General features: G+C 44.1%; 1 protein-coding gene across 1 annotated transcript; it reads left to right on the forward strand.

Annotated features, from left to right (window-relative positions):
- Positions 1-7,574: 7,574 nt before the first annotated feature.
- FKBP9 (FKBP prolyl isomerase 9) lies at positions 7,575-22,848 on the forward strand. Its single transcript, XM_072330242.1, has 10 exons — positions 7,575-7,962; positions 9,858-10,003; positions 10,426-10,615; positions 11,303-11,448; positions 12,333-12,522; positions 13,863-14,008; positions 15,292-15,478; positions 17,990-18,135; positions 20,132-20,295; positions 21,260-22,848. Exons 1-10 carry the CDS (start codon positions 7,709-7,711, stop codon positions 21,440-21,442), a joined length of 1,752 nt encoding a protein of 583 aa, XP_072186343.1. The 5' UTR covers positions 7,575-7,708; the 3' UTR covers positions 21,443-22,848.
- Positions 22,849-24,493: the final 1,645 nt, after the last annotated feature.

Raw genomic sequence — 24,493 nt, forward strand, 5'->3', positions numbered from 1 at the left:
TGAAGTAATTTTAATAATGTACCAGTGATATTGCCAAAACAAGTAGATGTTGGCTACAGGTGGCTGCGCTAATAAAACATTAATCAAGTTTTCTGGAATCAACAGAAAACTGGCGGGGGGGGGGAAGCAAACAATACAGGAGAGTACATGTTGGGCCTCCAAATATAAGTACAAGATAACAGTGTAGGCCTTGGAAAATTTGAGCATGGGGCAGTGATGGATCAGCATGAACTTAACCAGCTGCATGTGAATAGCAAAATATGGTGGTGAGCTGAGAGCTCAATTTTGTAAGTCTGACCTAAAACTGTTTTTCTGTGCCTGGAAATAAGTTACTGGAATATTAGTCTAGAACTGTTTGAGAGGTGGACACTTTTCTATCTAAAATGCAGAAAACTAGCAAATAACCAATGAATCCACATGAATCAGGTTCTAAAATGACGTCAAAATATTTAGTGGAAGTGTAGCTTTAAGAGTTGATGTCTGGATACATGACATTTTTCTCTTAAGATGCAAAAAGAAAATAAAGGAATTCAAGCAAGAATCAAGAAATGCTCACAGACTAGTGGAAATGATTGCAGTGATCTTGCACTGGAACTCAGATAACAATCTGCTTTTAGGCCTGCATACAATAACAAGAACCAGTAAGCACTATTCTATAACACTTATGCTCTACAGGCAGTTCCTGGGGGATTCTCAAATGAATATTAATGCAAGAGTGGAAAAATAACAAGGTGTTCTGTTTCCAGTTTGCTTAGGCAGTGCTTGCTTGCAGCCACAGTGCTGGTATGCAGGGAGGTGACTGACCTGACTTGCCTCTTTCACATCACCTCTGCAAATCATCCCTTCATCCAAGACAGCAGAAGGAATTTGTTGTGCACTTATTTCAAAACGCAGGCTGGTTTCACCTCTGGTAGAACAGGCATCCTTACATTTCAAGATAGTTTATATGGTTCACTTTGTGCCAAGCGCTTGCAGAGGAAGTTTCCTCTCCTCCTCCCGACATATACAGCTTCCAGAAGACATTTTATAGACAGAACGTTATGGGCAGAGAATGAGGTGAGGCCATCCTGAGAGGGTTCTGTCTTCTGGGCTGGGAGTCATAGTCCAGACCTAATTTACAAACCAGCTTTATTAGAGCAGCTTTGTTTAGAAGAATGTTGGAACAAAACATTATTATTTTTAACTATAGAGACATAACAGTTCCAGCAGACAGAGTACAGATTGGGCATGATAAAACACTGGCATGATAAATTACTTACTCAATTATGACCATTTGTTTTTCAGACCTTAGTGACTATGCTGCTTTAAATAAATGCACAGTGCTTCTACCTTCCTCTTTGATTTGGTGAAAACCTTATGGAATAGATAAGAAGAAGAAATTTAAGGAGAACAGTGGGCCCCTTGGCTGCAGCAGCCACTTGTATCTGCAGCCTGAGCAACAGATGGTTGTGAGATGGTGCATGTTACTTATGAATGTTTATCATTTTCCAAATCTTGCATGGCACAAGGCTGATACTGAGCTCATTACTTTTCTGCATCTTTTTGGTGTGCAGTCTCCTACATCATTTCCATTGTAGATGCAAATCCTCTCTCTTGGGGATTCTGGGACAACATACAGCAGGCTTCCTCATTGCTCTCACATAAACCCATAAGAATCCATATACCATAGGCTGTGTCATTGTCACATGCATCTGTTGTTGTGATTATCTAAATCTCTCTGCAACTTAATACAACCACTCTGCTGTATACATATATGTAGAAATACTCTGAATTTGTGGATACCTTCAATATACTTAAAGTTCACTGCAATATATTGCAACATACTTAAAGTATGTAAGGCCAGGCTGGATGTAGCTCTGGGCAGCCTGGTCTGGTGGCTGATAACCCTGCACATAGCAGGGGGGTTGAAACTACATGATCATTGTGGTCCTTTTCAGCCCAGGCCACTCTATCATTCTGTGATTCTGTGTTCTTGTTCATATGAATTTTAATGGCTTATCATTCAGCATATTTCCCATTTTGCCTCCAGCTTCCTGTGTTACATTAAGCAACTTATGAGCAGACTGCTGACATTTTAGCATTTCTGAAAAAGTGAGTTTTAACCTCTGTGGTCTCTATTTTAGGTTTGAAAACCTGTTTCACTGTGCCCATTTCTTTTTCATGAAACAAAGATAGTGGCATTTCTATTTTTAACGCATACATATATATACTTCCTGATAGATGTGTGTATGCTGCATGGAAATTGATGGCATTTAAATGTATAGCTGTAAGATAGAGTAGAAAAACTCTCCTGCCCATGGACACTAAGGGTAGTGTTTTTATCTTTCAGTTTTGCCCTGGCACATGAACACTGAGGCCAACACAATTGCTATAATGTAATTGGAAAGTACTTTGGTTCAGAGCCTGCTTGCTACAATTATGCTTACTGCTGGTGTACAAGGTACCCTAGTTGCAGTGTAAGTAGGAAAGAAGGCCCGAGTGATGCCTCAAAATGGTATAGTCTAGGCTAATGCTTTTGTCAGTCATTTTCCATACAGGCAGTAACTGTGTTGGTGGAAGACAACAGCCAGCTGTAATTTATCTTCATGTTTGTTTGTTGGAAGCTACTACCTCACAGAATCACAGATTCATAGAATGATAGAATGGCTTGGGTTGGAAGGAACCTCAAGGATCATCAAGTTCCAACTCCCCTGCTGCAGGCTACCAGATCAAGTATTAGATCAGCTTGCCCAGGGCTCCAATGGACATGGCACTTTCTATGTGCTGTCCACCCAGTGCCAGTCAAAGAGAGACAGATTTCCTAAATCATTTGGATAATAATTTAATGCAGCAGTTTCGATACCGGGCTGATAAGCACTGATTAAAACAGCTCTATTGGTGTAACATTAAGCTATGGCCTCCAGCAGAGGTATTTGTGAGTACCTACGGGCAAGCCAGATTTTGGGCAACGTGGAGTCTGGGATAAGATACCGTGTGACACCATTACTTGATCTTTGTTCAACTTTGCCTTGAGCATCTATAGCAAGGAGTGGAGTATAAAATGAAAATAAGCTGGAGCAAGTGAAGTATACCTACATTATCAACAATTTCAAGTGCATCCATTTCTCTCATGCTCTGAGCACTGCCACTTCAGCTGTGTAAAAAAACGATAGAAAATTTGCCTGTCAGATAGCCCGTGGAGGCACCGAAGCAATCCAGCATGGCTCATGTATGAGTAAGGAGCCTTCTGTCACAGTATTTCTCATGGCCCAGCAAGGAGGAAGCCCACGTGGTAGCACTGAAGGCATTTGGGGTCTTGTCTGGGACCTTTCAGGTCACGCTGCTGGCAGTAAAACACTGTTAACTAACGTGTAACTGACAGAACTTCTATGAACATATCTTTTGTACAAAGAGTTATTTCTGACTCCAGGTCTTCTGAATTGATCAAAAAATAAAATAGCAACTGTTCAAAATATTGCTTACTAAAACCAATGTTTATTAGGAATATATTACAGACACATGTTGGCAATATCGTTTAAAATCTCTACTCACTGTGCCTTTGTGGTTGCCTCATAGTATCTGGAAACCTTCATGATCTTTGCATATGTTTGGAAAGAGAAGTTATCAGTCTCCTTACTTGATATTCAGCTCAGCAAGGAGAGCACTATGTTTCTTTCACATTTCTTGTAGCTGGAGGCTATTCTCTGAACAGCTTCTTAAGAGTTTTAAAACAAGTATATAAGGAGAAGAACAGTTGTGGAAACCTGCAGAAAAGAAAAATCATTTGCATAATCTCCCAGCAGATCATACAGCCCAAATCAGCATCACTCTGTGGTCTTTCTTAATATTACCTATTAGTTACAAGCAGAGACATCTTTTACATGGGGTTTGATACCAGTTCAAGCTGTGTTTCCCATTGCTCTCAGATTTTACTTGCTTGCTTACTGAGTTCTAAATCTGCCTGCCATGATTTAAAGGTACCTACAAGCTCCAGCATTTGGTGTACTCTTGTAAGAAAAGAACTACCTCTGTTTTTCTTGTTCTATGTTTGTTTGTTTAGAAAACATTGTAAATCCACTCTACATTTTCTCTCTGTATGCTACCTTTTTAGAAAATCTCCAGATCAAATCACAATATACACCTCAGTCATCTAGGGACTGAATCTTCAGGTCTGCGATCTCAGCTCCATGACGGGTGATTAGAACAGTCAGTGGTTAAGAACTGGATAAGGCCAAAGGCTACACAGCAGAACGTTTTATTAGACACAACCCCCCCCCTGTATTCCTGTGAGTGAATGTATTGCAGATGTTTTAGTTTCCATTAGGCCCAGCATCTCACAGCTGTCTCCCGCTCAGCTTCAAGCACATTCCAGGGAACAGAGCAGGATCTCAGGTTACACTCAGGCAGCATCTTTCTACCTCAAACTCACGCTGAGACTTAATGACCTTTTCCCATGTTCCCATGAATTATTCTTTATGTGAAATGATTTATCAGCACGCTCCTTAGCTTTCCTCAGTGCCCTCAAGACATGATTTGTACCAGCCTAGTGAGAAGGAATTTTCTTATCTAACTTCTTGGTACTTAAGCTATTGGATGAGTTCAAACAGTAATAATGCTGTGATATACAAATAGAGAATCAGAGTTGGTATTGTTACTTCCTTGCCCTTAAAAAGGCTCAGGGAACTGCATCGAGTCCTTGCATTATATTTTAATCTGATACAGCAAAGCCCAAAGCTAGAAGAGCTGCAGCCCCTGGAACATGAAGCACACAGCATCCTACAAAGGGAGACAGTGCACAAGGGCATGAATCTCGACAACTTAATCCTCATCTCATGTCATTCCTGAAACATTCCTGAAAGGTGAGTTTTTTAGAGAGAGAATGGACCTTAGCTGCATCTTGTGTTGTGGTCTAGGAAGGATAATACTTGCTGTAGGAGCAGGAGTTTCAGACATGCCTATGCTTATCCACTGCTCACGCTGTGTTAGTCAGAGCTGTGCTCTTAGCTAGCTGCAGGGCAGGTGATCTGATAATGCTCTGTGTCTCTCGCAACGCCTGCAGGGAAGCTGGGTTACTGCTCGAACAAACTGCTGTACAAATAGGTCTTCCCTTTCTGTGCATGTGTAGGCTTTGAAAAACAAGTGAGATGCTAAAAACAAATTTCTGAGGAAAAATACTCAGTACCTTTGGTGTTCTGCTGCTATTGTGCCACCTGGATAAACAAGGAGGGCAGAGAGTAACCATATCCACCTGGCTGAGCACTACCACTGTATCTGTGCCCACAAATGGCACTGACAAATGGCTCCCCTCAGCATCAACACACACTGCTGTAATATACAGCCGTCCTGAGGCAGAGGTAGCAACATCAGAGCTGGAGAAGTGTTATTGACACAGGTGATGGGTTACAAGAATAAAACTGAGTAAAAACCGAGTCCAAGGAGTTGTTTTAAGTTCATAGAACTTAAATAAATAGGTATAAATAAAGAATGTGTCACTGGTTGGCAAAAAGAATTGGCAGATGTAAGCCTTATCTTCATGTTGGTTCTGTCAACATGCTTAAGTGGTGAATTGTGAGTTATTAAGAAAATAAAGCATGCCCATACAGCCCAACATCAACATGGACAGCAGTTGCCAGATTATCTAAGCAGCCTGTTCAATGAGTGTTTCACAGGGCTGATTTAGAATCATAGGAACACAGAATTATTAAGGTTGGAAAAGAACTCTAAGATCAGCTAGTCCAACTATCAGCGCATCCCCGCCATGCACGCTATGTCCCTCACTGCCATATCTACATGGTTCTTGAACACCTCCAGGGACAGTGACTCCACCACTTCCCTGGGCAGCCTGTTTCAGTTCTTGACCACTCTTTCTGAGCAGAATTTTTCCTATTATCCAACCTGAACTTCCCCTGGCACAGCTTAAGGCCATCATCTCTTGTACTACCACTAATTACCTGTGAGAAGAGGCCGACTCCCATGTCCTTTCAGGGAGCTGTAATGAGCCAACTTGCAGCATGATGGTCATTGGGATGAGAATGTGATCATAACCACAAACCTGGTTATCTTGAAATAGCACCCTGAGCTGACGATTTCTTTCACTTAGGTCACCTCACAAGGTCTTTTCTTAGCAATGTGTTAGTGTTATACAAGAGTTTTGAAAACATTTTAAAAACATGAGGTTTGGCTGCGTCCCTGTGGGTGCTGTCAAACAACTATATGTCAGATGCATGCAGTCAGGCCCATGGACCCCCTCAGGCGAGGTGCTCAGGTATCTGCTGCCACAGCAGGGCATGGGAGGTGATTATCCCCTTCTACTCTGCCCTTATGAGGTTTACAAGTCTGGAGAACTGTGTCCAGGCCCAGGGCCCCCAGTACAGGAGAGATGTGGAGCTGTTGGAGCAGGTCCAGAGGAGGGCCACAAAGATGATCGGTGGGCTGGAGCACCTCTCCTATGAGGAAAGCCTGGAAAAGAGAAGGCTCTAGAGAGACCTTGCTGTGGCCCTCCAGTACTTGAAAGGAGCTTATAAACAGGAGAGTGAGACTGACTTTTTGTACAGTCTAATAATGATAGGATAAGAGGAAATAGCTTTAATCTAAAGGAGGGGAGCTTTAGGTTAGATGTCAGGAAGAAATTCTTTGCTCAAAAGGTGGTGAGGCACCATCACAGGCTGCCCAAAGAGGCTGTGGATGCCTCACCCCTGGAGGCATTCAAGGCCAGGCTGGATAGGGTGCTGAGCAGCCTGATCTGGTGTGTGTTAGCCCTGCCCAAGGCATGGGGTTGGAAATGGATGGTCTTTACAGTCCCTTCCAACCCAAGTCATTCGTTGATTCTACAGATCTATCTCAGTAGCTTCTCCAAGTGCTCCATGCACATGTAAGTGATGCATTGTACCATATCAGCATTCCAGCATCACATCAGAGACGTTCTTTAAACAAATGACATTCTTCTGTGCACCTCCATCCCAACCAGTGACCCCAGAAAGGCGAGGCATCTCTTTTGACCAGGAAACAGCTGCCACAATTTTCATTCTTCTTTCAGAAGAGAAAACAAACATTTCTTTAACTTGCGTGGGGCTGGGGCCGTGTGCTTAGCTTTTCCACTGAGACTGTTTAGACTAACCGAGGAAACCTAAGTTCTCTGTTATCACCACCTGCAGGATGAAAGAGCACAGAAAATGGATGCTCGACTGACACGAACGCCCATTTCTTTTGTGCCCGAGCATCCCACTTGGTGTCTGTGAGGTCATTTTCTTGTGCGATCCACAAGGTTCAGCCTGCAGGGCGTTATGAATCCCTGCACCATTGCAAGTCTGACGTAGGAGGGAACACGCGGCGGCGATTCCGAACCCGCACCGTTCCAGGTAACGCCGACCCCGTTGTTTGCCCCGGCGTCTCCGCGGCCGCCCCGTCGGGCAGCGCTGCGCCAGGGCGGTGAGCCAGGCAAGGCCCGGCTGCGGTCCCCTTTCCCCGCCGCGACAGGGAGCAGCGGAGCGGGGTGGGACGGACCCGGGCAGCGCCACGTCGCGGCGGGGGCACCGCGCCGCACCCCCCGTCCCCAAAGCGGGGCCGAGCCCCGCCCCGGGTGGGAGCATTGTGGGGGAAAGGGGCCGGAGGCGCCGCATCCACGTTTGCAAGTTCTGCCGCGGCGGGAGGAGGAGCGGAGCGGTGCGGGCGCGGCCGGCAGACTTCCCTCGCCGCCGCCGTGCGCGCCGCTGCCCCCTCGCCTCCCTCCATGGCGGGGCCGGCGGCCGTGCCGCGGCGGGGAGCGGGCTGCGGGGCGCTGCTCCTGCTGCCGGCGATGCTGGTGAGCTGGGCGGCCTGCCAGGCGCCGCCGGTGCCCGCCGCCGAGCCGCCCTGGGACGGTGCCGACGTCCACGTCGAGCGGCGCTTCGTGCCTGAGCGCTGCCCGCGGGCCGTGCGGCGCGGCGACTTCGTGCGCTATCACTACCTCGGCTCCTTCCCCGACGGAACCCGCTTCGACTCCAGGTCGGAGAGCGGCCCCGCGAGCGGGAGGGAGGCTGGGAGCCGCCTGGGGGTCGCGGGGAGGAGGAGGTCGGGGCCTGACCCTGCCGCCCGTCGTGGTCGTCGGGTGGGTGTCCGGCGTGGGGCGGTGAGCACGGAGGGTGTCTGTGCAGGGAGAAGGAAGGCCGGAGGGCTGCGGTGTGATGAGGGGGCACCGCGGCGGCGGTCGGGCCCCGTTGGGAGCGATTGTAGCTCTCCGCTGCGTTCATTCTGCTACCCTAGGGACTCCGGGGCCGTCTGGATGTCCTGGTGGGCAGCAGTGTCCCGTCACACAGCACGGGGATTTCCTGCCCGCTTCCTTCCGCGCCTTTCCTCGTTCTTTTAGAGGCTTAGCCCTAGCAGAACGCAAAGCTTTCGGAACCATCACTGACAGAAACACAGGAGCAGGGCTCGCTCAGAAACGTTTGTGTGTATTATCCTTGAGTCAACGTGGCTTATCTCCAGCAAAACGCCTTGCCGCCTTCTTCCTGTTGTTTTGGGATCAGGAAGCCTGAACAGTGGGATCAGGAGACTGCGAGGGCATCCAGTACTGCTCGCTGCCTGCTTTCATCTCTGTGATCTCCCTAATCTTCCCCATGCCTCAGGGAAATCATCATCCTGCAGAGTGCGGTCGTGGGGGGCTCCCGGTGCATTGCAGGATGGCTCTGTATGAGCGCAGTGTGCTCCCCACTCACTTGAAAATTCATGCCACTGTGGGGAGCAGCCACACATTCATCCTTGGTCTCCCCTCTCATGTGCCAAGCTGTGCCCTGCAGAGCTCTGCACTGTGCTACACACCTGGACCCCACGGCTGAGCATGTGCTTGTGGAGCATGGAGGTGTTGGCTGGGCTTCGTTCTACATTCCTGATGGCTGGGTGTGAATTGTGTGGGGTGGGACTGGGCTGTGCATTGTCTGTCCCCTTGGGTCCTCTGAATAGCAGTGCTCATAGCCGGTGATAGTGGCAGTCTCATCTAAATCCCTCAGGTCTTGAAGTAAGGGAAGGTTTGTTCTGATTCTTCTTCAGCTTTTTAAAATGTCCACAGACTTTAAGCTTCCTGTTCTGTGCAGATGCTCCTAAGCAGTAATGCTGTTCCTCTTGCCAACACGCTCCTCCCAGCTCTTCCAGTGACAGTTATTTCACCTAATCGACTAATACACCTCTTTCTTTGTTCTTGTTTCCTGCAGGTATTAACTCAGCCAGAAAGTGAGCCGAGTTTTTAGGTTTGAATTTAGTTGCTTATGCATCTGCTGTTAGTGTGGCTATGCGGATAGAAACAGATATTGCTGAGCTGTGAGGGGTCTGCTGGGTCAGTTATGCAGAGCTGCCTTCTCTGCTCCCTGCTTTATTCAGCTCCTGCTGAATAACCCACAGAAAAAAAACAATAATAAACGCTTTGGTTTTAAGTTCATCCCAAACTCAATGCCCCGCTTTATGGGGAGCTTATTTACTTTCCATCCTTGCGGGCGAGCAAGAATATCCGTGCAACAGAAAGTGAGTGCTGCCTATAGAGGGCTCTCTGTTTTCAAGGAAGCGCTTGCCAGGAAGCAGAGAGCTCCCAGTGGAACATCCGAGGGGCTGCTGGGATCTCGGCCTGTTGAGGGAGCTCAGTGTGTTGCACTGAGTGACACACGTGTCCTCCAGGGAGGGTTTGACATCATTTCCCCCCCGCAGCATCACCGTGCTGGCTGCTCACCAGAGGAAAAGATGGGCTGGAGTTTCAGAAACGCCTGGAACTGATCGTTCCCTTAGCAGCTACCTCTCAGTAAACCTGGGTTAACAGGCAAAGGGGGCACCAGCTACAGATAACCTCTCAAAAAACAGCAGAGGAGTCAGTAAATGAACCACTGACCTTTTTTTCCCTGCTTTTCTCTTTGCAGCTATGACAGGGGATCCACTTTTAATGTGTTTGTGGGAAAAGGGCAACTTATTGCTGGGATGGACAAGGCCCTGGTTGGCATGTGTGTCAACGAGCGGCGCTTTGTGAAGATTCCCCCCAAGCTCGCCTATGGAAGCGAAGGCGTGTGTAAGTACAGTGTGCTGAAGGATGAGCTGCGGCTGCAGAGGGCTTTCAGGCTGGTAGCCATGCTAGCTAGAGATAGCTATTTATTTGTACCTACTTCTTTGATGTTTCTTGTGTTTTGCCATTGCCAATCTGCACCGGGTCTTGTCAGTGACAAAAGCAGCTTTGCTTGCAGATGCACAAGGATAACAAGGGCTAGATCAAGGTCATTTGGACAGATGGGTGTAGTTGACAGCAATTCATGCTGTCAGATTCTCCTCCCCTTGCGCAGCTGCAGAAATATTAAGGAACAGAGGGATGCAAACCCGCAAATGCAGACGTTGTGCACCATGGATTGTTTAGGGAATGTGCCGATTGATTCCCTTTATATTGCTGCTTTTTAGAAAGCAGGAAATAAACTCAGTTGTGTTGTTGTGCTTTTGCAGCCGGCGTGATACCCCCCAATGCCGTGCTCCACTTTGATGTGCTTCTGATAGACCTTTGGAATTCTGAAGACGAAGTGCAGGTTGAGACTTATTTCAAACCTGAGAAGTGCACTCGGAGGGTCCAGGTGTCCGACTTTGTACGATACCATTACAACGGGACCTTCTTAGATGGGACTCTTTTTGATTCCAGGTGTGTAGCTGGGTTGTGTGTGCTCGTGTATTTTAGCAGGTGTCTGAATGAGTCACATGAATCCATCTTCTTCTCCCACTCTGTTGGTATAGCAATTAGTGCTGTGTGACTGGAAACACAGGCAGTTTTCCCAAGAGATTAAAGCTAACATCATATAAGGATAATTTATTTAGGGACCATGGGACAGCAGTACTGACTCAGACCAATAGAACAAACAGCCGTATAATTTCTGCACAAGTATTAGCAGTCCGTATCTATATTACTGTCTACTGCAGTCAGCTAATAGTTTTATCATCACCACAGGATAGCTATTCATGTTACATATGAGCTTTATAAGTTAAGCAGGCAGAGGTCTCAAAGAAATCGAGCTATTAACACTTTTATGTTGGTATTTTAAATGCACAGCGTATGTCCTTCATTAAAGACCTGCTGAAAATGATGCTTAATAACAGCTGCCATTCTGTTTGTTTCAAAACCTCTGCTAGCTTTCTGAGATAGCTGACTGCTCTGGAAAATGCTGGGCAGCAAGACCTTGATAAATTAACGAGCAACATTGATGTTAATAATGAGCAGCAAATTGTGACACGTATCATGCTTAGTGGCTGGTTACTGGGGATTAATATTGTTCCTGCTTTCAGATCTGAATTGTTTGTTGGCTTTGTTTGTTTGCTTGTTTTGTATTCTTAGCCATAATCGGATGAGAACTTACGATACGTATGTGGGAATTGGATGGCTGATTCCTGGAATGGATCAGGGTCTCTTGGGGATGTGCCTAGGGGAGAAGCGCATTATCACGATACCACCATTCCTGGCATATGGAGAAGAAGGAGATGGTAAAAGTTGTTCTTTGTTTTGTTTTGTTTTTAATCTGAGCCATCTATGTTCTAGAACAAACTTGAGCTTCGTGTATTTTAAACTCGTGGTCATCATGACTACACATTTCAGACAGAGGGGACAAAGTGATGGAAAGAGGATAAACGTGTGTCATGCGTGGGATGTAACTGATTGTAAAACAAGATTTCTTTTAACGTGAGCAGTACATTGCTTAGTTAACGCATTGTTGGTACAAACTGTAATCTTTACATACTGAAATCTTAATTTCCTTTAGAGAATATCACTTATAGTTAATTATGGCTCCAAAAAGCTGAAGTCAGGTGACTGCATAATTCTTCCAAAGACTGACACAGGGAGCAGAAAACAGAAATAAACAGGCTGTGTTTAAAATTGTGACAAGATCTTGAGCTCACTGATTCTCAGACAAAGCAACCCACATTATAATCTGTGTGTTGGTGAAGAGGTGTTATTTTTTTACTGAGAAAGTCAACTTGTCCATCTTCAGCTTCCATTGTGTAGACTCCTGTTTTAATAGGAGAGGAAGAGCAAATGTACCATATTCATATCCTAATGGATATTTTATTCATAAAATGAGTTGGAAATAGTGATAGCTTAAAACACAGAACTCAGATAGCACATAGTGAGCATTACTAAAGAGCCCTGTTTTTGGTGAGACAGTGCCATCACTATAAGAACAGAAGGAAATAACTGAATGGGAGTATTAAGTGACAAACCCACACATAGAATGACCGACTAGAAGCAGATTATGCTGATTTATTTTAGGAGAAGTGCCTGATTTGGCAGTATTTTTCTTCAACAAGAACACTTAAGCTCCCTGTAGAACATGTGCTCTGTCTTACCAGCTTTCTGTTGTCATTTTCAGGTAAGGAGATCCCTGGCCAAGCTTCTCTTGTCTTTGACGTGGTTTTGCTAGATCTCCATAACCCTAAAGATGGTATTACTATTGAGAACCAGCTCGTGCCAGAATCTTGTGAGCGAAGAACCCGAACAGGAGACTTCATCCGATACCATTACAATGGCACACTTTTGGATGGCACGTTGTTTGATTCCAGGTAACCCAAACTGTTTGGCACCACAGATTCCATTTCTAACTTGGTTTGTCTGTCTTGGCCATAATATGTGAAACTCTTCACTATTGCTTCCTTTTCAAAGATTTTGAATGGAGTTGGAATCTTCTAGTATTATAAAAATCCCCTCCTTGAGCTCTTTTCAAACTCAGAAGACAAGAGGGCTGTTTTGTATCAGTATCAGAGACGCCATCTAGGGGTTGCGATCTATTTGATGAAGCTCTACATGCTTCAGATATGCGTGCTTGAATAGTCTTTGCTACAATGAGCTTATATGCCAAGTAGATAACACTACTGAAAAGAGAGGAAATAAATATGATTCCTATCTTACATTTTATGCCCTGAGAATTGTAGGTCATTGATCTTGTGGCTAGTTGGAGGTTAATCTCTGAAGCCTTTTTTCTCTCCTTGAAAGCTGTCTACATTTTGAAGCTGGTGCCTTTCAAGACACAAATCATCAACACGGTTTCTGTGATAAAGGAAGAAGATTCACTGTCACTTCATATTCAAAGTGCTGTGGGCACATCCACACCTTGTACAGAATTATAGGATGAATAATAGCCTTGTAACTTACTGTGACATTTCTAATTAATTTATTTCTTTGAATGAGCAGTGCATTACTTTCCTTCTTCAGCTTTCAGAACACCTTACAAAAGCTTGCAAAGTTAACTTCCAGCTTATCCACAGGGGTATTGTTTTCTCTGTAGTAATTAAAGAATTGTTTAAAGTAGTCATAGTATTTTTACCAGGGCTTTTGTTAGTAATTAGTAATTGGAATAGCTAAGAAGGAAGGCATAGCGTTGATACTGTTTTGTTGTCATGACTCATTGTGATGCAGTGCATCCCAGGAGAACTTAGTTTTTCTACCTCCTGCCTGTAGCAGTTCAACAGCATAGCTGTGGTTGCAAAATGAGATAAGTGTCTCACCAAAATGAGCCTGAAATATATCTTGCTAAGCAGTTAGGAAAATAGGGTTAGAACAGGGGAAAATTTAAAGGAGAAAACTTTGTCTTTTTTTTTTCCAGCAATTTAAACTCAGCGAGTGTCATGTTGCAATGAAGTACAGACATAGGTGAGATTTTTTTCAGTATGTAGAAGGGATGCATTTGCAAACAAGCCAGGGTCCCAGTATTGGCTAATTAATGACACGTATGCGTTGCTGACTTGCTAAACTTGGTGGCCTACATTCGTGATGATTGCATTGTGTCTCTCTGGTGATGGTTAATGACCACGTGTTTGACATAAGTGGTTTAAGAATGGTGTTGCAAGATTCTGTACCCTCTTGAGAACCCGGCACTGCTCAAAAAGCAAATACTTTTCCACAGCTACTCACGAAATCGTACATATGACACCTACGTGGGGAAGGGTTATGTCATTGCTGGGATGGATGAAGGTTTGCTAGGTGTGTGCACTGGTGAAAGGAGAAGAATAATAATCCCTCCTCACCTTGGATATGGAGAAGAAGGAAGAGGTGAGATTGACTTTTCATTCAAGACTTCCATAATTAATGATGTTTCCTTTGCCGTTCAAAGCAGTTGTATGTAGTTAAGATATATAAAGTATTTGATTTCAACTTCCTGGCGTTCAGAAGGCTTATAAATTAATCTGTTAATTTGTGGGCATGCAGCTGACAGGATAACACCCAGAACATGCGCAATTATTTTAATTACCCAATAGGCAGGACAATAGGAATGCAGGACAAACTCTCATGTAATTGGTGACCTGGAATCATTTGGATAATGAACGTTTCAGGCAGATTGATACTTGGTGACCTGAAATCATTTGGATAATCAGTGTTTCAGACAGATTGGTACTCGGGTGCCAGAAACTCTGCTGCACTGCGGAGTCAGATTCCTTCCTGTGTGTCTTAACAAGTGCTGCGTGCTAAAGGAATTAACTGTGTTAAGTTTTCTTCCCCATTCCTTCCACAGCCACAGGTTTTGTGGACTCCTAAGCTGCCTCTGTAAATGGTGGATGCATGTAACAGCAAAGTATCTGTGTATGTATAACATACAATTAAAATTCCTTTGGGAAGACTTACTAGTGCAAAAAGGATTGCTGTGAGAGGTTGAATGTGATAATCCTTCTAACCAGTCGCAGTTTGTGGCTGGTATTTTAAAAGGTACCTCTGGGGTTGATATTTGGACAAGCTAACTTAGAAGAAAAGCCTCCATTCTGTGAATACAAATTCTGGGCTGTTGATTTGAGAATTAGGCTCCTTACCAACAAAACTCATTGCTGGCTATGGACGTGCCTGCCATTGCTGGTAATGCAATTGCACCTTATCCTGGGCAGGGGGGAAGAAGTTGCTTGCTATCAGCACATGTAACCTTTAAGACACAATGGCATTCCTTGAAGCATGAGAAATCATACAAGAATTCTGATGATCAATAATGAGTTGATGTGTGAAACAAACGGCAGCCTCATTTAGGGTGATCAGAGGAAAACTGATGCTTATTGCTTCATTTTTGAGTCATTTTTCAATTCATAATAATGAATATTTTTTCCTTCATCGTGAAACTGAGTGCAGACTCAGTGCTTTTCTGCTGGTTCTCTTTCCTACATTGGATGAAACTTACATCTGTTGCTTGTAGAGGAGATGTAAGCCTTTAATTCTGAACAAGAAGAACAAAATAACTCAGTAGTGGACATAGAGGGAATTAATATTCCTACTGGGTACAGAACCTGGACATCATATGACTTCTTGGGTACCATTTCTTTTCCTACTACTTGCCTAATTTGCTTTTTATCTAGGAAAGATTCCTGGATCTGCCGTGCTGGTCTTTGACATCCACGTGGCTGATTTCCATAACCCCTCTGATTCAGTCAGCATTACTGTTAACTATAAACCTTCCAACTGCAGCCTACTGAGTAAGAAGGGAGACTACCTGAAGTATCACTACAATGCTTCGCTCCTGGATGGCACTCCACTAGTCTCAACGTAAGTATATTACCCATGAAAGAAAATGGCTCTGACAGCAATGATGGCAGAGTGAGTAGCCTGAAAAGCTATTGCATAGATTGTATTATTAGGTCTGTCTGCCTAAGATGTATAGGAGAAGGAGGGCAGTCAATCGTAGTGAGAGAATCAGGAGTAAAGGGGGTGCAGGAATGTGCTGGAAAAGAACATAAACACTACAGGTGAAGTGATGAAATGAGTTCACAGAATCACAGAATTGTAGGGGTTGGAAGGGACCTCCAGAGATCATCGAGTCCAACTCCCCTGCCAAAGCAGGTACCCTACACCACGTCGCGCAGGTAGGCGTCCAGGTGGGTCTTGAATATCTCCAGAGAAGGAGACTCCACCACCTCCCTGGGCAGCCTGTTCCAGTGCTCCGTCACTCTCACTGTAAAGAAGTTCTTGTGCACATTCGTGCAGAACTTCCTATGCTCCAGTTTCTGGCCATTTCTCCTTGTCCTGTCTCCACACACTGCTGAAAAGAGTCTGGCCTCGACACTATGGCCCGCACACCTCAGATATTTATAGACCTGGATTAGGTCCCCTCTCAGTCTTCTTTTCTCAAGGCTAAACAGACCCAGTGCACTTAGCCTTTCTTCATAGGGGAGATGCTCCAGGCCCTTCACCATCTTTGTGGCCCTCCGCTGGACTCTTTCCAAGAGATCCCTGTCTTTTTTGTACTGGGGAGCCCAGAACTGGACACAGTATTCCAGATGAGGCCTCACCAGGGCAGAGTAGAGGGGGAGGATCACCTCCCTCGACCTGCTGGCCACGCTCTTTTTAATGCACCCCAGTATGCCATTGGCCTTTTTGGCTACAAGGGCACACTGCTGGCTCATGGCCAACCTGTCGTCCACCAGGATGCCCAGGTCCCTCTCAGCAGAGCTCCTCTCCAGCAGGTCATCCCCCAACCTGTATTGGTGCATGCAGTTATTGCTCGGCAAATTCCAGAGTCTGGGCCTGTCGTACTGGAATGGCACAGGGCTGTGTGAACAAACTGTCACGTTTCCTGGGTAGAGTTTGCACTCTGTTGGTTCAGTGCTTCTAAGAGACATCTTGTATTGGTACCACAGGTGTGGTCCTGTTAAAACTAGCTTCAGGGTGTTGTACAGCAAGTAGTCATCATCATGTCTGTACCACACATGGGTGCTGGTTTTCCTTAGTGCAACTGTACTGTTGCAATAAGTGGCAGCGTGGAGAAATTATCATCAGGTCATTGCTGTGATTATAATGTTCCTCTTCCTCCTTCCTGTTGACAGTAGGTTTACGAGGATAGCAGAGCATGCTCCAGTCTCTCATATACAGCTAAATTAAGCCTACAGCACTATTTGCTGCAGCTTCAATACTTCTGCTAGCTTGTTTCTGTTGTCTTTTGGATAGCGTTAGTCATCTAAATAATGTTTTATTTTTGGAAGGGAAGTTGGAAAAAGCTATTTTTAAACAGGTTATAATTATTATAGGAAGCAGTGCATATTTATCACAGTTCACACAATAGCTTGAAGAGATGAAAAGCTGGCTTATGTCGAAGCACATGATGTTATGCTGTAGTCAGGTACGCATGCAGGTAACACCATGTATACAAAACACCTTCTATGTCGTAGAAATGCACGATTCTCATTTTATGGCAGGAGCCAAGGAATGTTAAGACTGCCTTATTCAAAGCGGTTCTTAGGGCCTCCTATCATCTGAATTGTTTTCTTTGCAAATAGCACTCTGTTACTGCATAAAAAAACAAACAAACGTCCTGCAGTGGTAAAGTCAAGCCAAATAACCAAAGACAGGAGACTGACAGAAGAAAGGATCCTGCTGATGTGGTGTATACTATGTAATAAGTCTTAACACAGCACACTCTTCTTTTAGAGTTAGAATATATGCTTATCTTTTGGGTTATCTCTTGATCATTTCTAATTTTAGGAATAATCTAGAGCAACAAAGCATAATTAGAATAATGATATTGTTAAATAGCAGCAGTACTCTTATACTTTCCATCTGCCTTGATAATTTACCTGTTATGGTGAATGGTTAATATTAATGGCATGGCTGATGCATGTGAACCTATCCCAGTCCTCAGAGGTTTGTAGTTCTGGGACAGATGTACACCAGGTGTTCTATGATCTGTTAAAAAAGCCAGCATTGTTAGTTGAAAGTATTTGAGAGGTGGAACATCTTGCTTAGAGATAAACTACTTTGGGGGTTTAATTGGCAGGATGAATCATTCTAATGGGATTTCTTTCAAGAAACCTAGAATGTTAATACCAGATGAGTTACCAACAGCTGGGACGCTTCTGTTTGATGTTGGCTGTGTCTTGCTGCCTTGAGAAGAACTTCAGGTAACTGCTTGGTAGGAAAGAGCATTAGGCATGAAATTAATAGCTGGCAAAGACAGAACACTGATTAGAAACTGCTACTTACACGGTATTTCTGAATAACAGAAATTCTCTACAGTATGTTGATTTTGTTGTTGTTGTTCTTTTCCTTCTCCCCTTGTTCCAGACACAGTCTTGGTAAGACCTACAACATAGTTCTGGGATCTGGACAGGTGGTGATAGGGATGGACATGGGCCTTCAAGATATGTGTGTTGGAGAGCGGCGGACAGTTGTTATACCACCTCATCTTGGTTATGGAGAAGATGGAGTGGGTAAGTAAGAGAAACCTACTGCACATCCACTTAGGATCTCTGGAGCATGTATGCAGGTTTTGTTACTTACTATGTATTAGGATAAGGTCAGAATCTCTCAGCTGCTTCAATGGGATTTTTTTAGTTTTTTCATTTCATTATTTTAGGCAGTGCCCCCATTCCCTATTGAAAGGAGCATACTGCGTGTGTTGCATTTAAGCCATGCTATTGCTGTGGCCAGTGTAGAGAGTATCCTAGTACAAAGGTTAACACATGCTCCAGTAATGTTTCTTTGTCAAAATGGAAAGCTCCAGGCACTTTGGTGTTGCAGAGGGATGTAAACACTGTTCTCACTGATAGGGAATGGGTCCTTGCTATGGTATGTACAAAAGACAACTGAAGTTCAGCAGTGATGTGTTAGAAAATTCAAAGCGAACTCAAAATTCAGAAACCACATGATCTGAGCGCAAACGTATGAACAACATTGAAAATCCAGCAAGAAAACATTCAAGACACCTTGGAGAATCCATGTTTTAGAGCACTGAGGCGTATCAGTTTTTTGACGATAGGCACAACAATAATTAGAAAGAACAATGTAGAAGTGACAAGAACTTTGATAGTTAAGGAACTGAGGGAAAGGAGGCTTACCAGGAGATTCCCGAGAGCAAAAAGCTCTGGTTTAATATGGAAACAATTGTGTGAGTAGCCATGCTCTATAAATGTCTCCTGAACAGTTTGTATTTTATAAAAACTACCAGGCACCGAATGTCAGGCTTAATGGAGAATTAATTTGTGATAAATGATTAAGAGGCTTTTTTACTTGAACCTGGTTTCCATAAGAACTGTGAAGAAATATGAGTATTACAAATATAAGACATTTTATACTGTTCTATAAGGTTATTATATAATATATTGAAAAATACCTTATACAATGGAAAAAAAAACAACATCTGTTATGTTAAAAACCCACCATGAATCATAGAATCATGGAATCACCAAGGTTGGAAAAGACCTAAAAGATCATCCAGTCCAACTGTTCACCTATTACCAATAGCTCCCACTAAACCATGTCTCTCAACACAACATCCAATCGCTCCTTGAACACCCCTAGGGTCGGTGACTCCACCACCTCCCTGGGCAGTCCATTCCAGTGCCTGACCACCCTTTCTGAGAAGTAATATTTCCTAATGTTCAGCTTGAATCTCCCCTGCTGTAGCTTGAAACCATTCCCTCTGGTCCTGTCACCAATGACACAAGAGAAGAGGCCAACCCCCAGCTCTCTACAACCTCCCTTAAGGTAGTTATAGAGAGTAATGAGGTCTCCCCTGAGCCTCCTCTTCTCCAGGCTGAACATTCCCAGCTCCTTCATCCTCTCCCCATAAGGCCTGTGCTCCAGACCCCTCACCAGCTTTGTTGCCCTCTTCTGAACACGTTCCAGGGCCTCAATGTCTTTCTTGCAGTGAGGGGCCCAAAACTGGACACAGTAGAATATACCAGTGGGAGGTATTTGACATCATACGAATTGTATTTGATATCCATGGTCTGAAACATTGCTTGCTTTGAAAAACACCCAGAAATCTGAAGAGCCTGTTCTTGTTGCTACTGGATAAAAGTTAGAGATGACCCCTGTTTTACTTTTTCAAGGCCTAATTTAGGCTCCTTCTGTAGTTTAATTGGGGCAATATACCCAGCAGTTAGAACACCTCAGTATGTATGCGTATGTACATATGTCACTAACACCTTGATACATGCTGTATTGGTAAGATAAATTAATTCCATTTTTTTTCTTTTTAATTAAAAAAATGTGGATGCAGTTTTATTCTGAATTCTTCCTTTATGTTACATTTCCCTCTGCTGAAGGGAGCAGGAAGGTTTGGTGGGCTTGGAATCCCAGGGCTTGGGGATCACAATAGAAAAGAACTCACTGGAGACAGAAGAGAAATGTAATCACGTATTAAAAGCAAATGTCCTCACACTGAAGAGTATAAATACCTCTCTTTACCATTTGTTGGGACAGAAGGAGAAGTGCCTGGTAGTGCCGTGTTAGTTTTTGACATTGAACTGCTGGAGCTGGTGTCTGGCTTGCCTGAAGGATACATGTTTGTATGGAACGGTGAAGTCTCTCCCAATCTTTTTGAAGAAATAGACCAGAATCATGACGGAGAGGTTCTTTTGGAAGAGGTAAGCTAAGGCAGTGAAAATACTCCCAATGGTTTTCTCCCACTGCCATCACCAAGGTGCTCAGATATCAAAGAATCACTTTGCCTGTCTTTTTTCACATCATGAGTGTTTTCAAGTTAATAAGAAGCCAGTGTGTCTGTTTAAATACAGTTATTTAGCACTAGGGAGAGAAGTAAGGAAAAAAAACTCACTACTTAGGACTGTGTGCTGTTGCCTCCTGTGGTCAGCATCAGATCTGTAAGGAATGGGCATAAAAGGCAGGGCTGTTATTCAGTGATCCTTCAATATATCATCCTTCACAGCAGTGTCTGCTCATTGAAGGCTTTTGGTGAAATCTGGAGACAAAGATCAGCTTGCAGTAGTGCATTCAGGAATGGTCTAATCACTTTTGGAACCTCTGTAGGTGAATGGTGTGCTGTGTAGTGAACAGTGGAGGAGCCAAGGAAACCAGAGGGTGCTTAGCCCAAAAAGTGTGAATGAATGTCTGAAGGAGTTCTTGTTAATGAAGCTTATTTAGCAAGCAGTGCTATAGAGATCAGTGATCAGGAAAGCTGACTGTGGGCTTTGTTTTCACGGCAAGCCAGCAATATGACTTCTGCCAGATGTCTGATTACCTTCAGTCACATCACCGTGTGTGTCAGAAAAAGGGTTTTTAGGGAAATCTAGCCTTGTAACCTGGCAACCTATTCATCACTCTTCCCCTCATCAGTGTTATAGGAAATGAATGCAAGGCATAATGCCTACTCTAACAAAATGCCTGGCATCCTGATATTTCACCTCTCATTTCTGTGTTTCATTCTCTCGTGCACGATCTTTTAAGCTGCAGGTGGAGGCTTGTATTTCAATACAAGCATCTTGTGTCAGCATGCATCTCTTAATTAGTCTAATTTAAGTAGTAAGATTTATCTCATCCGTTTTCAGTGTTTGTTCTAAATGAGCTGTTTTCTCCTCCTTCCCCACACAGTTTTCGGAATACATTCAAGCTCAGGTTGACTCTGGCAAAGGAAAACTAGCTCCTGGTTTTGATTTTGAGAAGATTGTCAAAAACATGTTCACCAATCAGGACCGGGATGGAAATGGTAAAGTTACCGCTGAAGAATTCAAGTTGAAGGACCAAGAGGCCAAAGAGGGACACGATGAACTGTAAAGCTAAAAGGAATGAAGGGTACGGAGCTGGCCTTACTCTTAGGACGTTTGTACTGGGAGGGGTTTAAGCAAGAGTGTTTCCGTAAGGTTAGTGCTCAGCCTGCGTGTGCCCATGCACGTGCACTGGGCAGGCTGTTGAAACAGGAGGGGGTTTTCAGTTGGAATTGTTAGGTGTATGTAGAAATAAAAAGTGCCTTAAGAGAGGATGTGTAACCTGATAAAGAGCAAACTGCCAAACACGGCATCGTGAAACATGTGGTCTGTTTTCACGTTAAAGATTACAAGTCATCGTGGATCAATGCAAGGTGGGGAGATGCTTACAGAGCGCTTTAAAAAGGATTTTAAGAAACACGCCGTATCTGAAGTATTTCTGCAGGAGAACCAATCAAATATTCCCCGTGAAAACAGCTAATTGTCAGTAGTCGATCCCATTTCCTTTCAGAAGGGATGAGCACCAGTAACAGAACAGACTCAGAGGAATACCTGCCAGTGGGAGCTCTTGATTTGCAAATTGCGGAGCACGTAAATGATTACCATTGCAAAGTTTCCTAAGCTGTGAACTGGCCTAGAATTGTATCCACGTGTGGGGTGGGTTATTACTTCATGAAATGAGTTTGCCACCCTCTGTTATATTTTTGACTCTTCTTGCTGTCCTGTTAAAACAGTCCTCGCTGTTTTTAGGGGGTGATTCCCAAACATTTATAGTTGCGACTTTATTTATAGTCTCGTTAGACTTTAAATATTAGTTTTACGGGGCCCGAATAGTGTCACAAATACTGGATACAACTGATTGCCTGTTGGACTTCTGCCTCCTATTTTGGGAATTGTTAGGCTAAGGAGCCACGTGGAGCTCGTGCAGCACAGCAGCCTGGCATGGCCAACAAACAAAAAGACAGTGACAAAATCAAGCAGCAGACCCCGCTGTTTACACCTGAAAATGTTCTGGCATATCCCTCGATATCAGATGAGCCCTGGGAGTGCTGTTTAGATTATGAATTCTTAATACAATCATCCGTGAAATCTCTAAATGTAGCTACAGCTGTTTAATATAAAAAATATGCTAAATAGCCATTTCCCCCCCCCCCCATAAAGCTGTATGATTTCCCCCCTCGGTACACTACATGTAAAGAGCACAAATAGGTATAGTGCAACACTGTCAAAGACACGTAGAAAGGGAGTTGTGTTTCATTATATGCTTTGTGTCTAGTTTCTTGCTTTTCTTCATCTGTACATGTGGGTTGTAAGCTCCCTGAGATGCTCTTCAGGAACTGATATTTTGATTGGGCAAAAAACATTTTGTATTGGTTTTTAATTCAGCTGTTAAAGAAAAAGCAGTGAACTATTTTTGGCATTTGATATCATTAAATGTTGGATAACTGATCTTTTTGTTTAATAAAATGTTTGTTTGATTACATTTTCTTCTTAGCATTTTGATTGGTGGGGACGTAGTAGAAGCAAATACCCTTCCCACAGCTCTCTTCTTGTGCACACAGCAGTCGTACACGTTCAGCGTTACTATTCATCACAGGGGAAAAATATTTTGGATTAAAATACTCAATTTGAAGCAGTTAAAGCCACAAGAAGATATTTTGGTTGTGAAGTTCACAGTAGTGAAGCTAAATCAATTCTCTGGCCTTGCAGGGAGCTCCCTATGTTAACCACCCCATACTTCTGTCAGTTGGGACCACTGGGCAGGCAGTGTTTCTCTAAGCTGGGGACTCAATGTCTCTCAGATGATGAAGTTGGATTACTTACAGAAGGAGCAATGTTTAATTCCTCAGGACAGTGAAAGCAAACCCTCTGTGCTTTGCAGCTGAAGTTTGTTGTTTTCATTTCTGTAGCTCCAGAACTGCATGTTCCACAAGTAAAATGCTGGGAGCCTGGACTGTTTTGGGGCTACACGTCAGCTATAAACACCGTGTCTAGCAGTAGATGGAAGTGGAAATGCAAATGATTTTTACGTGAGTGGGCTCCTCAGAAGTGTCAACGTCTTGCAAAAGTAGATTTCTCAGAACAGCATTGCACAAATCTTCCCCTTCATTGTAGCTGTAAGTGGATTGCTCACTTGCCGCTGTTGTTCAGATGCATTGCTTCTGCGCGTTATGGAGCTGACGTGGGGAGCTGGAAGCAAGTTCTGATTGAGTGCTGCCAGAAAGAGCCCCCAAAATGTGGAAATGTGGGGATAAAGCAGAGAATAAGCAGGCGAACTTTCTGCAAAATAATCGTATCTACACTATGTATTTACTTAAGGCCACATAAGGTAGGACCACATTAAGCTGAACTGCTTAAAATATGGAGTTCTTGGTGATTTACCTAACCCCCCTGTGTTGCTCTCCTTTCTGTTAGCAGTTCTAGGTTCCAATCATAAAGACAAGCTCAGGGCCATCTTTGTGAGGACATGGTTGTGCTGAAGCTGAATGCCTCCACCCCACATTCCTTGCAGTGCCTCCTCCATAGGCAAAGGGACTCCAGCCGGGAGCCTTTCCTGGTCCCATCACGCTGCCTTCTCAGCTTCTGGGGCTTACGGTGTTCCAACATGTCCTGCCCTTGCCATGGAGGGGCACATGTGAGTCCTGGTTGGTATTTTTTTCTCTTCTCCTGCAGGGGAAAGAAACTATTTCCACCTCTTGAGAAGTCCATGGGAGCTTGGAGATAGCAGCAGAGAAACAGAAGTGCTTGTTATGCAGCCGTCATACTACCAACCAGTTACCAAACAGGTCCTGGGGAAGGAGGGTGCGCTTGGAGGGTACACTGTGCTGGTACTGAACGTGAGAGCTGAGCACAGCCACCACATCCCAGCCCCAGCAATAAATAAATCCCTCGATGTCACCATCCAGTTAAAGGGCCTGTGGTGGGTTTAGAAAAATACAACTACATATTTTCTATCTCAAAAATGTATAAGCACTTTTAAAGTGGAAAGAAAGTAGATCACAGAATCATAGAACAGTTTGGGTTGGAAGGAACCTTTAAGATCTCTTAGTTCCAGCTCCCCTGCTACAGACAGGGTCACATGTTGCTCAAAGCCCCATCCAGCCTGGCCTTGAATGCTTCC

The sequence above is a fragment of the Excalfactoria chinensis genome, chromosome 2, assembly GCF_039878825.1.
Source record: "Excalfactoria chinensis isolate bCotChi1 chromosome 2, bCotChi1.hap2, whole genome shotgun sequence".
Lineage (NCBI taxonomy): Eukaryota > Metazoa > Chordata > Aves > Galliformes > Phasianidae > Excalfactoria > Excalfactoria chinensis.

What these genes read in the sequence shown, in the direction of transcription:
- FKBP9 (XM_072330242.1), top strand. Translation starts at nt 7,709, where the DNA reads ATGGCGGGGCCGGCGGCCGTGCCGCGGCGGGGAGCGGGCTGCGGGGCG. An exon ending in GGAACCCGCTTCGACTCCAG is followed by an intron (nt 7,963 to 9,857) that starts GTCGGAGAGCGG and finishes TTCTCTTTGCAG; the next exon opens with CTATGACAGGGGATCCACTT. An exon ending in ATATGGAGAAGAAGGAGATG is followed by an intron (nt 11,449 to 12,332) that starts GTAAAAGTTGTT and finishes TGTCATTTTCAG; the next exon opens with GTAAGGAGATCCCTGGCCAA.